The sequence below is a fragment of the Phoca vitulina genome, unplaced genomic scaffold (genome assembly GCF_004348235.1).
Source record: "Phoca vitulina isolate PV1807 unplaced genomic scaffold, GSC_HSeal_1.0 scaffold47, whole genome shotgun sequence".
Lineage (NCBI taxonomy): Eukaryota > Metazoa > Chordata > Mammalia > Carnivora > Phocidae > Phoca > Phoca vitulina.
In genome coordinates, this window is record NW_022589750.1 from 1,265,770 (window position 1) to 1,277,078 (window position 11,309).

Genomic DNA, 11,309 nt, shown 5'->3' on the forward strand with positions numbered 1-11,309 from the left:
GCGCGGGCGGCGGCGCTGACCTCGGAGGCCCCCAGCAGGGGGCGCGCCTAGCCCGGCGCCTCGGGCCCGCACTGCGCCGGCGCGGAAGCGCTCCCGGTGGGGCGGGACTTCCGGCGGCGCGCGGGCCGGGATCTGGGGCCTGGGTTCGTCCTTCGCACCCGCACGTGTCCGCCGCCGCGATGCTGCCCCTGCTGCGCCGAGTGCCCCGCGCGCTGGGCTCCGCCGTCGCCGGGCTCCGCGCCGCGCCCGCCCCGCCGCCTCGGCCGCTGCTGCAGCCCGCGCCCCGGCCGTGCGTGCGGCCCTTCGGGCTGCTCCGTGTGTGCGCCGGCCTTCTGCGCGCCCGCGGGCCCTGCAGCTGCGGCTGCGGCGAGCTGCACACCCAGGGTGAGGCCCGGGGCCGGGGCTCAGAGTCGGGGGACAGGGGGGCGGGGGGTCGAGCCCGGGGACGGGGTTCAGGGGCTGGGGGTCAAGGGTCGGCAGTGGGGGGCCCCGAGCCACCGTCCGCAGCCGCCCCCGCTGGTGGACGAGCCCGGGCTGCACCCGCGTGGGACCGCGTTTCCCGTCTTCACGCAGCAAGTGTGGCGCTTCGGGGCGGCGCTGCTTCCCCTCCCCGGCGGCCGGCTTCGTCCCGAGGCTCGGAAAGGGAGCTTTGGGGAGGCGGTGGTCGGGGTTGAAGGTGGCAGGTCGAAGGGGGGGTAACCGGGAAACTCCTGGCTTCGCGGTGAAACGTGGTGGTGAGTTCGCTGCTGGAAGTCCTTTTTCCGGGATTGAGCTCAGCCTGGCGCTGAGGGTACCCGAACTTTCACAGGTCCGGACCCCGGGGCCTAGCGGGTGTGACTCGGGCTCCGGGGGCGCCGCATCCCCGGCAGGAGTGTCAGCAACAGCCCCGAGGCCAGATTTCTGGTTGCAGTCGCCCCGGGTCTTTTTTAGGGTTTAGACTGACTGGCTTTTCTCTTTCTGTATCTTAATGGATTTTCACCGTAGGAGATAAAGCTTTCGTTGAGTTCCTGAATGATGAGATTAAGGAGGAAAAGAAGATACAGAAGCACAAGTCCCTCCCCAAGATGTCTGGAGGCTGGGAGCTGGAAGTGAACGGGACGGAAGCCAAGCTAGTGCAGAAAGTTGGGGGAGAAAAGTAAGTATGGGGGGCCTGTAGGGGGACCGACTGGCGGAGTGGGCCGGTCGGAGTGGGCCGCAGGGGACCGACTCCCTGACCTTGCGGGACCTGCCCTGCCTTCTCCCAGAGCTGCCTTTAGTTCCAGCAGGTCCTTGGCCACGATTTCCAGGTGGTTCATTCGCTGCACACGGATCTGCTGCGAGTTGGTTTAATAAGTAAGACCGTAGAGAAGGATGTCGCTGGAAGTCTGCTGGACCAGTACGGGCTGTCTCCCGGTGCGGCCGTGCCTGAATCCAGACACGCAGATTCAGAAACTTTTTTTTAAAAAGAGATTTATTAGATAGAGAATGCGAGCACAAGCGGGGGGGGGGGGGGGGGGCAGAAGGGGAGGCAGGTTCCCTGCGGAGCGGAGACGCCCCCCCCCCCACGTGGGACTCGATCCCAGGACCCTGAGATCATGACCTGAGCCGAAGGCAGACGCTCAGTTGACTGAGCCACCCAGGCGCCCCAGATTCAGAAATTTGTACAGTGCTGACCGATGCAGCTTGGCCTCGGGTTTGCGGTGTGGACTCACACACTGCGGGCTCTGCTGTGGGAACCCAGGCCCTGCCCTGGCGTTTACAGCAGGGAACACGTGAGCTGTGTAACTCACGTGTGAGCGGAGGGCGACACAGGGCAGTGCGTGTCCCCGGGAGAAAGGTGGGGAACTTTGTACTGAGTTCAGCTGTTCACCATCCCCTTTTTGAGTAAACTTCTGTGTATGTTGTAAAGTCGGGTTCTGGTTTTCTTTGCCTCCGGTGTCCCCCCGCCCCTGGGGCCCCCCCCGTGACATCCCCTAAGCCATCTTTCTAGGGTGTGACTCATGGCCAGTATGGGCTCATTATAGATAATGTTCTCGTGAACCAAACTGCACCTGTGCGCCCAGGCGCTCAGCTTGGTCAGCCCAGGGACAGGTGAGACAGGTTTTGTGGCCGACTGCGACACCAGCATCGCTGTGCAGGAGAACAGCTTCCTGGCTCCGGAGGGTGGCGGGTGGGGGTCCCGAGCGAGCCCAGGGGACCCGTGGGGCGTCTGTGCCGGAGGGCCCCTCCCTGCGGCGCCCAGTCCGACTTGGGAGCAGGGTTTGGCAGCTGAGGAGTCTTGCAGCTTAACTGTCATGAGTTGGGTGTTTCCAGCCTGCTTCGTGATTATAAAACTTCCCACCGCTATTTTGAAGAATGGATTTGGGGGCACCCGGGGGGCTCAGTCGGTTGAGCGTCTGCCTTCGGCTCAGGTCATGATCCCGGGGGTCTGGGATCGAGCCCCAAGTCGGGCTCCCTGTTCAGCGGGGAGCCTGCTTCTCCCTCTCCATCTGCTGCCCCCCCCGCCCCGCTTGTGTTCCTGCTCAAATGGATAAATAAAACCCTTTAAAAAAAATGGAAAAGAGCTGCCCTGGGCGGCGCATAGTGTTGTTGGGGAGCCCCCACCCCCCCGAGCCCCTCTGGGTCCTCTGCTGACGGTGGGCGACAGTGGTGCCTCTCTTACCCCCTCCGTGGGCAGATCTTCTCGGGGAAGGAGGCTTCCGTTCAGGGCCACCGCGCGCTCAGCCGCTCACCACCAGTGGAGGGCCCCCGGGACTGCGTGTGGCGGAGATGAAGCCGGGCCGGGGCAGGGAGACTGCCGACCCCATGCCCGGGTCGGTGCGGAGCTTCTGACACACTGTTTCAGTCGGGCCTGTCACTGTGGTAGCGCTCGCTACTTGTCCACCCGTTACAGCTTCAGCCGCTGGCCTCGTCTTTGCCCTTTGCAGGATCACCGTCACCTTCAACATCAACAACAGCATCCCGCCCACGTTTGACGGGGAGGAGGAGCCGTCCCAGGGGCAGAAGGTGGAAGAACAGGAGGTGAGCAGGGTGCGGGCCTTGATCTCCTCCGTTCGCAGGTGAGGGCAGGCGAGGGCACGGCCATCTCTGGGCCTCTGCTCCCCGCACAGCGGTTTCGGGCTTCGGCACCAGGACCGCGGCCCCTGCAGGCTGGGGCTCCATGCTGCGGCCGTGTTCGCTCAGTGGGAAGGGACTGAACCTGTCTTCAGTCTTCCCAGGATCAGGAGAGGTTTGGGATCTTATCTGGAGCGTTTGCAAGGGAGGAACGTTCCAGCGTGTCACGGGCTGGCAGTAAACACCCGCCGCTGAAGCTGGGGCATCAGAGACTAAGGCCCGATGCGTCGACAAGGTGTTTGCCCCGCCGCTGGCTCTCCTGCCTGGTTCGCACGTCGTAGGAGGCAGTGTGCCTGGTCTAGGGCCCGGCCAGCATCGGGGCCACAGGGTGCCCGGACTTCCTGACTAAGCAGGTCCTGGGACCGCCTCTGAGCCGAGCACAGAGAGGACACCCCCCGGGGCGCTTCTGTCCCGGCCGCTCCGGCCGCCATCGCCCGATGCAGGACGGCTCACCACCACAGGGAGGGGCGCTGTGATTCTTGAGCCGTGAGGACGGCCGGTTAGCGGGATGCCCCAGCCTCGGTCCTGGGCTGTGACACAAGAAGAGCCCGAAACGGGCAGCGGAGGTTTAGGCCAGCTTTGCAGTGCACGGATGGAAAAACGGGCCTGGGGGAGAGCAGATCAATTAACTTAGCTGGGAGCCCAGCTCAGATTTCGTCATTCGAGACCTAGGAAGTTCTGTGAACAAGTAGGGGGCTAATGGAAGCGACTGACCCTCCGCCCTCTAAAACCTGGTTCAGAACTCGGGGAAGGATCAACGGGAAGTGTAGCCCAGCCTCCCGAACAAGCTGGTATGTGGCTTTAGTGCTGTGGAAGGTTCTAGGCTCCGTGTTGAGTTGCAGGATCGTGTAGGAGTTTGGAAGCGGCTAAGGGCTGTCCTAACGGTGGTGGTAGTCAGACCCCCGGAACCGCGAGCCCCCTGGTCCAGGCAGCGGCCTGACGCGCTCTCGCTTCCGCAGCCTGAACTGACGTCCACGCCCAATTTCGTGGTGGAAGTCGTCAAGGACGGTGGCAGGAAGGCCCTGGTGCTGGACTGTCATTATCCGGAAGATGAGGTACTGTGGGCTGGGGGGGTCGGGGGGGCAAGGACACCAGCGTTGGGTAGCGGAGACCAGCAGAGCCGGGGAAGGGGTGAAGTCTGGGGAGTTCGCAGCTATAAATAGCCTGGTTTGTCCCGGGCTAGGGCTTCACTTCCTCCAAACGCCATCTGTTCTCAGGTCGGGCAAGAGGAGGAGGAGGAGAGTGACATTTTCTCCATCAGGGAGGTGAGCTTTCAGTCCGTCGGCGAGTCTGACTGGAAGGACACGAATTACACGCTCAACACCGACTCCCTGGACTGGGTGAGTTGCAGGCAGGGGGGCGGACGGGCGGGCGGCTGGGCGGCCGGCAGGGGCGCAGCCTGGGACTAGGAAGGGCCTCTGTTGCCCACAGGCCTTGTACGACCACCTGATGGATTTCCTGGCCGACCGAGGGGTGGATAACACGTTCGCAGACGAGCTGGTGGAGCTCAGCACAGCCCTGGAGCACCAGGAATACATTACTTTTCTCGAGGATCTCAAAGGTTTTGTCAAGAGTCCGTAGAGCAGACCGGACGCCGGGCTTTGCCGGGGAACCAGCCTGCTCTGAAGCCAGACACACACGGGCTTCGAGGTGGTTGCCTTCCCGATATCATGGAGAATAACTCAGATTTAAATTATTTCTGTTGCCCTCTCATTTACTCTGTTTATTGCTTCTCTACGACTCTTTTGCTCCGAGATTTTTGTATAACATAATGATGGACAATAAAATTGATTTCTCTCCTCCAAGGTGCTTTGTCCTTTTATTCCTCCCCCTTCGGCTTCCATCACAACACACCAAGAACAGACAGGTTGAAATTTTTAATACAAAATAAGTCATAAATTAAAGGCTGGCATTTACAAGGGCCTGTCTCAGGCGGAGCGAGTCGTGTCCCCAGGAGAAAGCGTAGAGGCCGCTCTAGAGGATCACAGCCCACGTATCACAAGCCTGGATTTAAACAGAGTCCCAGTCACCAACACCACCTCCGTCCACGATTCAGGTCTCATCAGCAGGGACACAAGGCGGCTCCGGTGGGGCGTCTGCCTTCGGGACCCCCATCCTGCAGCATGTGCGCCTGGGGCTCAGGTCAGGTCCCAGGCACGGGCTCCAAACACCCTCCCCTCAGCACAGGGGTGGCCGGTGGCTGTGAACCCACGACTGACGGGCAGGCCCACTGCCGGCAGGACCCGAGCTCGCGGCGCCCTCGGGCCAGCATGCGTTCCTGGGTCTCCCCTCCCGACCGTGGGCGTCTCGCTCAGCCCCACCACCACGCTGAGGAGCCCCTGACCGCTGGCACGGGGGACGCCCCTGGCTATCTGGCGGTCTGGCGCACTCCGTCATCCCATGACCACCCAGAGCGCTCGTGCAGGTCCTCATGGCCGTGCGTTACCCTCGGTAAGGGGCACCCGGCCCTCCCCGTCCAGGCTGCGCCCCGGCCGTCCCGGAGTCCTCTCTGGAACAGGAGGCCCTCGGGTGACCGTGGACCTCCTAGCGTAAGTAACACATTACCCCCGCTCTCCTTTGCAAGACTAAGCATTTGTGAACATCTACCTGTCTATGATTTCCGCCGGGCGGGACCGCCACCCGCCGCTGGCGGCTCGGCCGCTGGGTCCCGCGGGAGGCTTACCGCGCAGCTCATCAGAAGACGGGGCGCTTCCTCCGGCCCGGCCGCCACCGAGAATGCAGGCGTGTGCGGGCAGCGCGCGCTGTGCTCACTCACGCTGTGCTCTAAACAGGCTCGAAGCTTTTGCTCCGTCAACTCTGGAGACTAGCAAATAAAAAAGTTAAGCTACAACGTGACCCCGGTCACCTCTGAGTCAACAGCTTGAAGATCCCGATTCCCCGAGGCCGGCTCGCTGGGATGGCGGGGCTCCCGACCGTGCTAACCCCTTGACCTCGGTGGCCCCCCGCTCCCGCGTGAGCCGCACCAGGAGGGCACGGGGCCACCTGCGCCACCTGAACCGCGCCGTCGTACCCGTCGGTAACCCGGCGGAGAACGGAAACAAGGCTTTCTCTTCTTTTTCAACGATAAGGAATGCAACGTTCAGGAAATACTCAAACAGGGGAATTGTTTAAAGAAAAAAAAAGCCGTTGAGCTACACGGAGCGGGCAAAGCCTGAGTCCGCACCGGGCTCCGCGTGCCCCTCCCAGCCGCGAACCCGGAGCGCACACCGCGCCCGCTCGCGCTCCGGCTGCACAGCCCCGCCCGGCCCGGGGCCTGGAGTACCGGCCGCCGGGAGCGACTGTGAAACGCTCGCTCGGCGTCACCCTTCGCCGCCGCCAACGTTCAGCCCCCATCCCGCCACTTAGGGCCACTCGTGGTGTCTTCCCACGTGGGAACTTTGCGGGAAGACCAGGTACCGGTGTTTCCGCTGTAAAGGTCTCGAGCGCGCGTGCGCCGCTTTGCAGCCCCCGGGGCGAGCTGGCCGGGCCGCCGGGAGCAAACGTGCACCACCGGCTCCGGCAGCGCCAGCGAAGGGCCTCCAGCAGGCAGACACCGTGGGACGGGGGACACTCACGTGCGAGGGGAGGTACAGGCCACACGGACACGCGACCACGCCGCCTGACACGCTCACGTTGGACCTGGAAGCAGAGCCGGGATCACAGCGGGCACCCCGGCACCCCCAGACCTTTCCGGACAACCGGCTTCCAGGGGACATGCCACCCACCCGTCATCCGCGAGGGGTCTGGAATCTCTTACTTTGTGCACACGGGACAGATGAGGGCGTTTGCCTCCCACTCGGCCAGCATGACGCTGAGACACTTCTCATCGAACTGCAGGCTCTTCTCGTACTCCCTGAGGACGCACCACTCTGCGGGGCAAAGGGCAAAGGGCCGCTCCAGCCAGCTCCCGCCTCCCTCCCCGGCCCGGCCCCTGGCCTGCAGTGAAGCCGCACCCACACCAGAGAAGAATCCAGGCAGAATCCCGCTTCCCATCTGCTCTGCCGGGCTCCGTCTCGTTGGCTCCCTCCCCTCTTGCCTGTCCTGCGTGAGCAGCGCGGGGGTAAGGGCCGAGGACACAGCGTTCACCGCCCCCCCCCCCGCCCCCCAGGCGACGGGAGCAGAGCAGAGAGAAGACCCTGACTGGGCACTAGGTGCTGAGTTTAAAGCGATCTGCTCCCCGACGTCCGTGTGCTCAGTCTGTGCTGTTCACAATCTGTGTTCCTTCACGCAGCGAGCACGCAACCACGCCGAGGATGTGGCAGGAAGGAGGGACACACGCACAGAAGCGTGAGCTCCCAGTCTACACGCCAGGGCCAGCCAACCACAGCCCGACCAGCCCACTGGCGATCTTCTAAGTCAAGTCCTACGGGAACACGGCCGTGCCCATGAGCCCTGCGGCCGTTTTACACCAGAGTAGGACCGAATCGCTGCCCCAGAGACCGTACGGACCACAAAGCCTTAACGCTTACGACCTGGCCCGAAGTGCGTCTTCGCAGTCGGGCCGACGGTCTGCCCTCCCACACCCTCCTGGGGCAGCCGCCGCTTACTGGCGAGGCGCTGGCTCTTGTCCCCACGCTACATAAGCCTACAGACTTAGAGAGCAGGTCTACGCTGTCTCTTACAGGAAATAACAACGAAGCCAGGGCCCGACAGGGCTCAGCGACACAGCTGCTGGGCCGCACCCCGCGGCCCTAGCGATGCCCCAGGGGGTGGGCGCCACGAGCGCCCGGAGGCAGCAGGGAACGGCTGTGAGGGAAGGCACTCAAAGTAGGGACGCGAGCGCTCTGATCTTGACTGCGTCCTGTACGGGGACGGGACTGCTATTCAGCTATTAATGGAGAGGAACCGGAAGACAGAATAAACACGGGACCCGGACTCGCCACACAGAGGCGGCTTCTCGGCCCCACCGCTCGCTGAGCCGCCTGCACCCCTCTCCTCGCTCACGCTAGCTGGTCAGCTTAGTCCCCAGGAGAAAGCGATCACACGGAACGCGGAGTCCGAGCACCAGGCCCAGTCACAACAGACTCTCGGGGGGAGCCAAGACTCCAGAGTAAAAGCAGGGACTTCGGACACCCGCCCGGAGCGGGGCATAGAGGGGGGGCAGTTAAGAAGCGCTCGGCGCTCCAGTCGCTAGGCGCAGGTGGAAGGCCCCTCCCAGAGGTCACCTTGGTCAGCCATGTCCTGCTGGTTTTCCTCGAGCACGGTCACGTCCAAAAGCCCCTCCAACTGCAGGAGAAAGTGGAGTTCTAATCAGCCAGCAAGTCCCCCAGTGACTCAGGCTTGGGAGGCTGGCCTGAAGAACTCCGCTTTAACTGAGATCTGTCCAATCCTTCTGTAGGATGTGCTGACGATGTGCTAATGGGATCCCCCTGAGAAGTCATCAACAAATGATTAAACCACCAGTAACAAAACAAGGGCCCCAAATTTGGGGGGAGAGGGTAGAGGGCACCGGCTAAGTACTTGTTCTGCCAAAGCTCCGGAGCTGCTGGGGGGAGTTCCTAACCCCGTAAACCTCACTTCGGGCCTCTGTCAAGTGGGAATAGACCTGAATGGGCCCTTGTGAGCACTAAATAGGACTATGTAACCCAGACGTCTGGCCCGTGCCCGATAATGCATCATGACAACAGACAGCCCTGATGTTGTCAGAGCAGTTTGCCAAGGTTCTCTTATATCGTCCTCACTGTGCTGACCACGCTCTCTTCTTCCTCATTTAAACGTGAAAGCGAAGCTTGGAGGCACAGGACAAGTAAGGGTCCAAAGCAAAACCAGGGTCAGAATTCCAGAACCACTGACATCCAAGCCAGGGCTCTTCCTCGTGCAGGTAAATGGTTTCCAGTCCACACCCAGCCCCTGACTCTGGCCGAGATGAGAATCAGAGAGCTCCACTTTAACAGAGATTGCTAGCCCATGTCTGCTGAACCAAAATTTCCAGCAGGGGAGCCCAGGGGTGAAACATCTTTCTTTATAGTTTCCCAGATGCGATGATGCAGCAGATTGGTAGAATCTGGTATTTATGAACCATGAATCTAGAAGAGTCTAATCTTAAAGACGGAAGAGCCCGGGTTCAAGGCAGTTGGAATCCTGACTGGGGGCTGGAGGGTGGAAGGTGGATGGGTTCAGAGGACCTGGGGACCCAGGGCACTCTTGCTGCTTTAGCGCCCTCCCCGGAAACACATACCCCAGCCTGACCTGGGTCAAGACCTCTGGACAGCTGTCCACGCACTGCAAAGCACTCCACTCTTCTTCCATCACCTCCGGCACCAGAAGGGTGTTCTGAGATCTCCTTGGCATATTGCCTCCAGCCCGGCGGTATCTGTTCAGGAGCCTGTCCCGGCTGTTTCTCATTCTCTCCAGGCATGCCTTGGAAGGAGAAAGACAGGGAGTGAGTCCGGTAAACAAACAAACGAACAAAAAAGATTCTTAGGGGCACCCGGGTGGCTCAGTTGGTGAAGCGTCGGCCTTCGGCTCAGGTCATGATCTCAGGGTCCTGGGATCAAGTCCCAGGTTGGGCTCCCTGCTCAGCAGGAAGCCTGCCTCTCCCTCTGCCCCTGCCCTTGCCTCCCCCCAGACTCATGCTCTTTCTCTAAAAAAAGAATTTTTTTTTCTTAGACTAGATGCTAAATCATTAACCGAAATTTATAGACACAAAATTTCAACTACAACCCTAATTATTATTATTTTTGCATATTTCTGTCCAGTCCTTATTCACAGACAGGTGAAATTATCATGCTTTGTTTATGTGTTCTGATCACCACATTCAGATTTTATTTTACTTATTTATTTTAGGAAGAGAGAGAGACAGAAAGAGTGTGAGCTGGGGGAGGAGCAGAGGCAGAGGGGGAAAGACAGGGAAAGGATCTCAAGCAGATTCAGAGCTGAGCATGAGCACGATGGGAGGGCTCGATTTCACCACCCTGAGATCATGACCTGAGCGGGAAACCAAGAAGAGTCGGTCGCCCAACTGACTGAGCCACCCAGACGCCCCCAGATCATCATTTTTATAGCCAACTTGATCAAGGGCAGCGTCCTTCATGGTTGGGTAATCACAGCTCAGCCCGTGCTGAGCTACAACAGGACGTTCAGGCTACACCCACATTCCTGCTGCTTTGGATGTGGCTCCCGGAGCCGCTGTCCGGTACCAGGCTTCTCAGCCTGCGGCGATTTCATCCCTCACGGGGCATGGGCCATGCCTGGAGACCCTCCTGCTGTCACTTCAGTTGTAGGACTCCTGGCATCCAGCGGGTAGGGGCCGGGGATGCTGCTAGACCTTCTACGACGCAAGGAACAGCGCCCCAACACCGAAGACCTGTCTGGCTCGGAGCGGCCACAGCCCAGGTCGGGAAGCCCCTGCGCCGAGCAGTCCTTCCCAGCACCGGACTCTTCTCCCATGGGGGGTACACACGCCCGCCCCCTCAGAGGTTCCCGGGAAGGTGGGCCGTCTCACGGGGACCACGCTGATGCCACGACAGGCCAGAAGTGCCGCAGGCGCGCGCTGCCGCTGGGGCTCGGTTCGAACCGGACAAAATCTCGCGTCCGGAGCAGAACTCCCCGCCCGCAGGAGGGAAGTGAGCCGAGCGCCCCCGACCCCCGCCCCGACACCAGCAGGCGGTGGTGGCAGCGCACAGGTGCACCCGCGGCGTGCTGGGCCTGGGCGGGCTCCCACGACCCCGCACGCAGGGCCCAGAAACTCCGGCAGCGACCGGGTCCGGCCCAGCCCGGTCCGGTCCCGCTCCGGGGCCGCCGCCGCCCGGCGCTCCCCCAGCTGCCTCGCCCGGCGCGCGGGACGGCGGCGGCCCCGCCGAGGCTTCCCAAACCCCACGCCCACCTGCCGGAAAACCTCTTTCCACGGCGGCGAGCCCACCGCTCTGTACAGCGAGTGGCGCCCCGAGCCCGGCGCCTCGGCCATCTCCTGTCCGCGGGCGTCGCCGCCAGGAAGCCCCGCCCCGGGGCGCGCAGAACCCTGGGAGTTGTAGTTTCCGGGCGCTCCCCGCGCCCGTCCGCGGGGCGTTCAGGGAGGTGCCGTCCCACCGGCCGGCCCCGCACGGAGACAGACTGGGGCCACCCCGAGGATGCGGGGCCGGAGTGGCATTTGTGAGGTCAACCCAACCCGGACTAAGGGAGGTGAGTCTTGAGGGAGGCTTTCGGACGTCTAGGCTTAGCCAGACGGAGGTGCCCAAGCAGCAGTCAGCGCTGCGGGTCTCAGGCTGTCCCCTGGG

At 62.1% G+C, this 11,309-nt stretch overlaps 2 protein-coding genes across 2 annotated transcripts; one reads left to right on the forward strand and one right to left on the reverse strand.

Moving 5' to 3' along the window:
- The first annotated feature begins 138 nt into the window (after nucleotides 1–138).
- C1QBP (complement C1q binding protein) lies at nucleotides 139–4,898 on the forward strand. Its single transcript, XM_032432143.1, has 6 exons — nucleotides 139–384; nucleotides 985–1,135; nucleotides 2,907–3,000; nucleotides 4,053–4,148; nucleotides 4,311–4,433; nucleotides 4,525–4,898. Exons 1-6 carry the CDS (start codon nucleotides 180–182, stop codon nucleotides 4,672–4,674), a joined length of 819 nt encoding a protein of 272 aa, XP_032288034.1. The 5' UTR covers nucleotides 139–179; the 3' UTR covers nucleotides 4,675–4,898.
- An 87-nt stretch (nucleotides 4,899–4,985) lies between these two features.
- RPAIN (RPA interacting protein) lies at nucleotides 4,986–11,209 on the reverse strand. Its single transcript, XM_032432144.1, has 7 exons — nucleotides 10,919–11,209; nucleotides 9,283–9,453; nucleotides 8,259–8,319; nucleotides 6,851–6,962; nucleotides 6,669–6,732; nucleotides 5,777–5,917; nucleotides 4,986–5,097 (listed from the first exon to the last, which is right to left on the reverse strand). Exons 1-7 carry the CDS (start codon nucleotides 10,997–10,999, stop codon nucleotides 5,068–5,070), a joined length of 660 nt encoding a protein of 219 aa, XP_032288035.1. The 5' UTR covers nucleotides 11,000–11,209; the 3' UTR covers nucleotides 4,986–5,067.
- Nucleotides 11,210–11,309: the final 100 nt, after the last annotated feature.

What these genes read in the sequence shown, in the direction of transcription:
- C1QBP (XM_032432143.1), top strand. Translation starts at nt 180, where the DNA reads ATGCTGCCCCTGCTGCGCCGAGTGCCCCGCGCGCTGGGCTCCGCCGTC. An exon ending in CAGAAAGTTGGGGGAGAAAA is followed by an intron (nt 1,136 to 2,906) that starts GTAAGTATGGGG and finishes TGCCCTTTGCAG; the next exon opens with GATCACCGTCACCTTCAACA. An exon ending in GTCATTATCCGGAAGATGAG is followed by an intron (nt 4,149 to 4,310) that starts GTACTGTGGGCT and finishes ATCTGTTCTCAG; the next exon opens with GTCGGGCAAGAGGAGGAGGA.
- RPAIN (XM_032432144.1), bottom strand. Translation starts at nt 10,999, where the DNA reads ATGGCCGAGGCGCCGGGCTCGGGGCGCCACTCGCTGTACAGAGCGGTG. An exon ending in GGAAAGAGGTTTTCCGGCAG is followed by an intron (nt 9,454 to 10,918) that starts GTGGGCGTGGGG and finishes TCTCCTTCCAAG; the next exon opens with GCATGCCTGGAGAGAATGAG. An exon ending in GCCTGTACCTCCCCTCGCAC is followed by an intron (nt 5,918 to 6,668) that starts GTGAGTGTCCCC and finishes TTTATTTGCTAG; the next exon opens with TCTCCAGAGTTGACGGAGCA.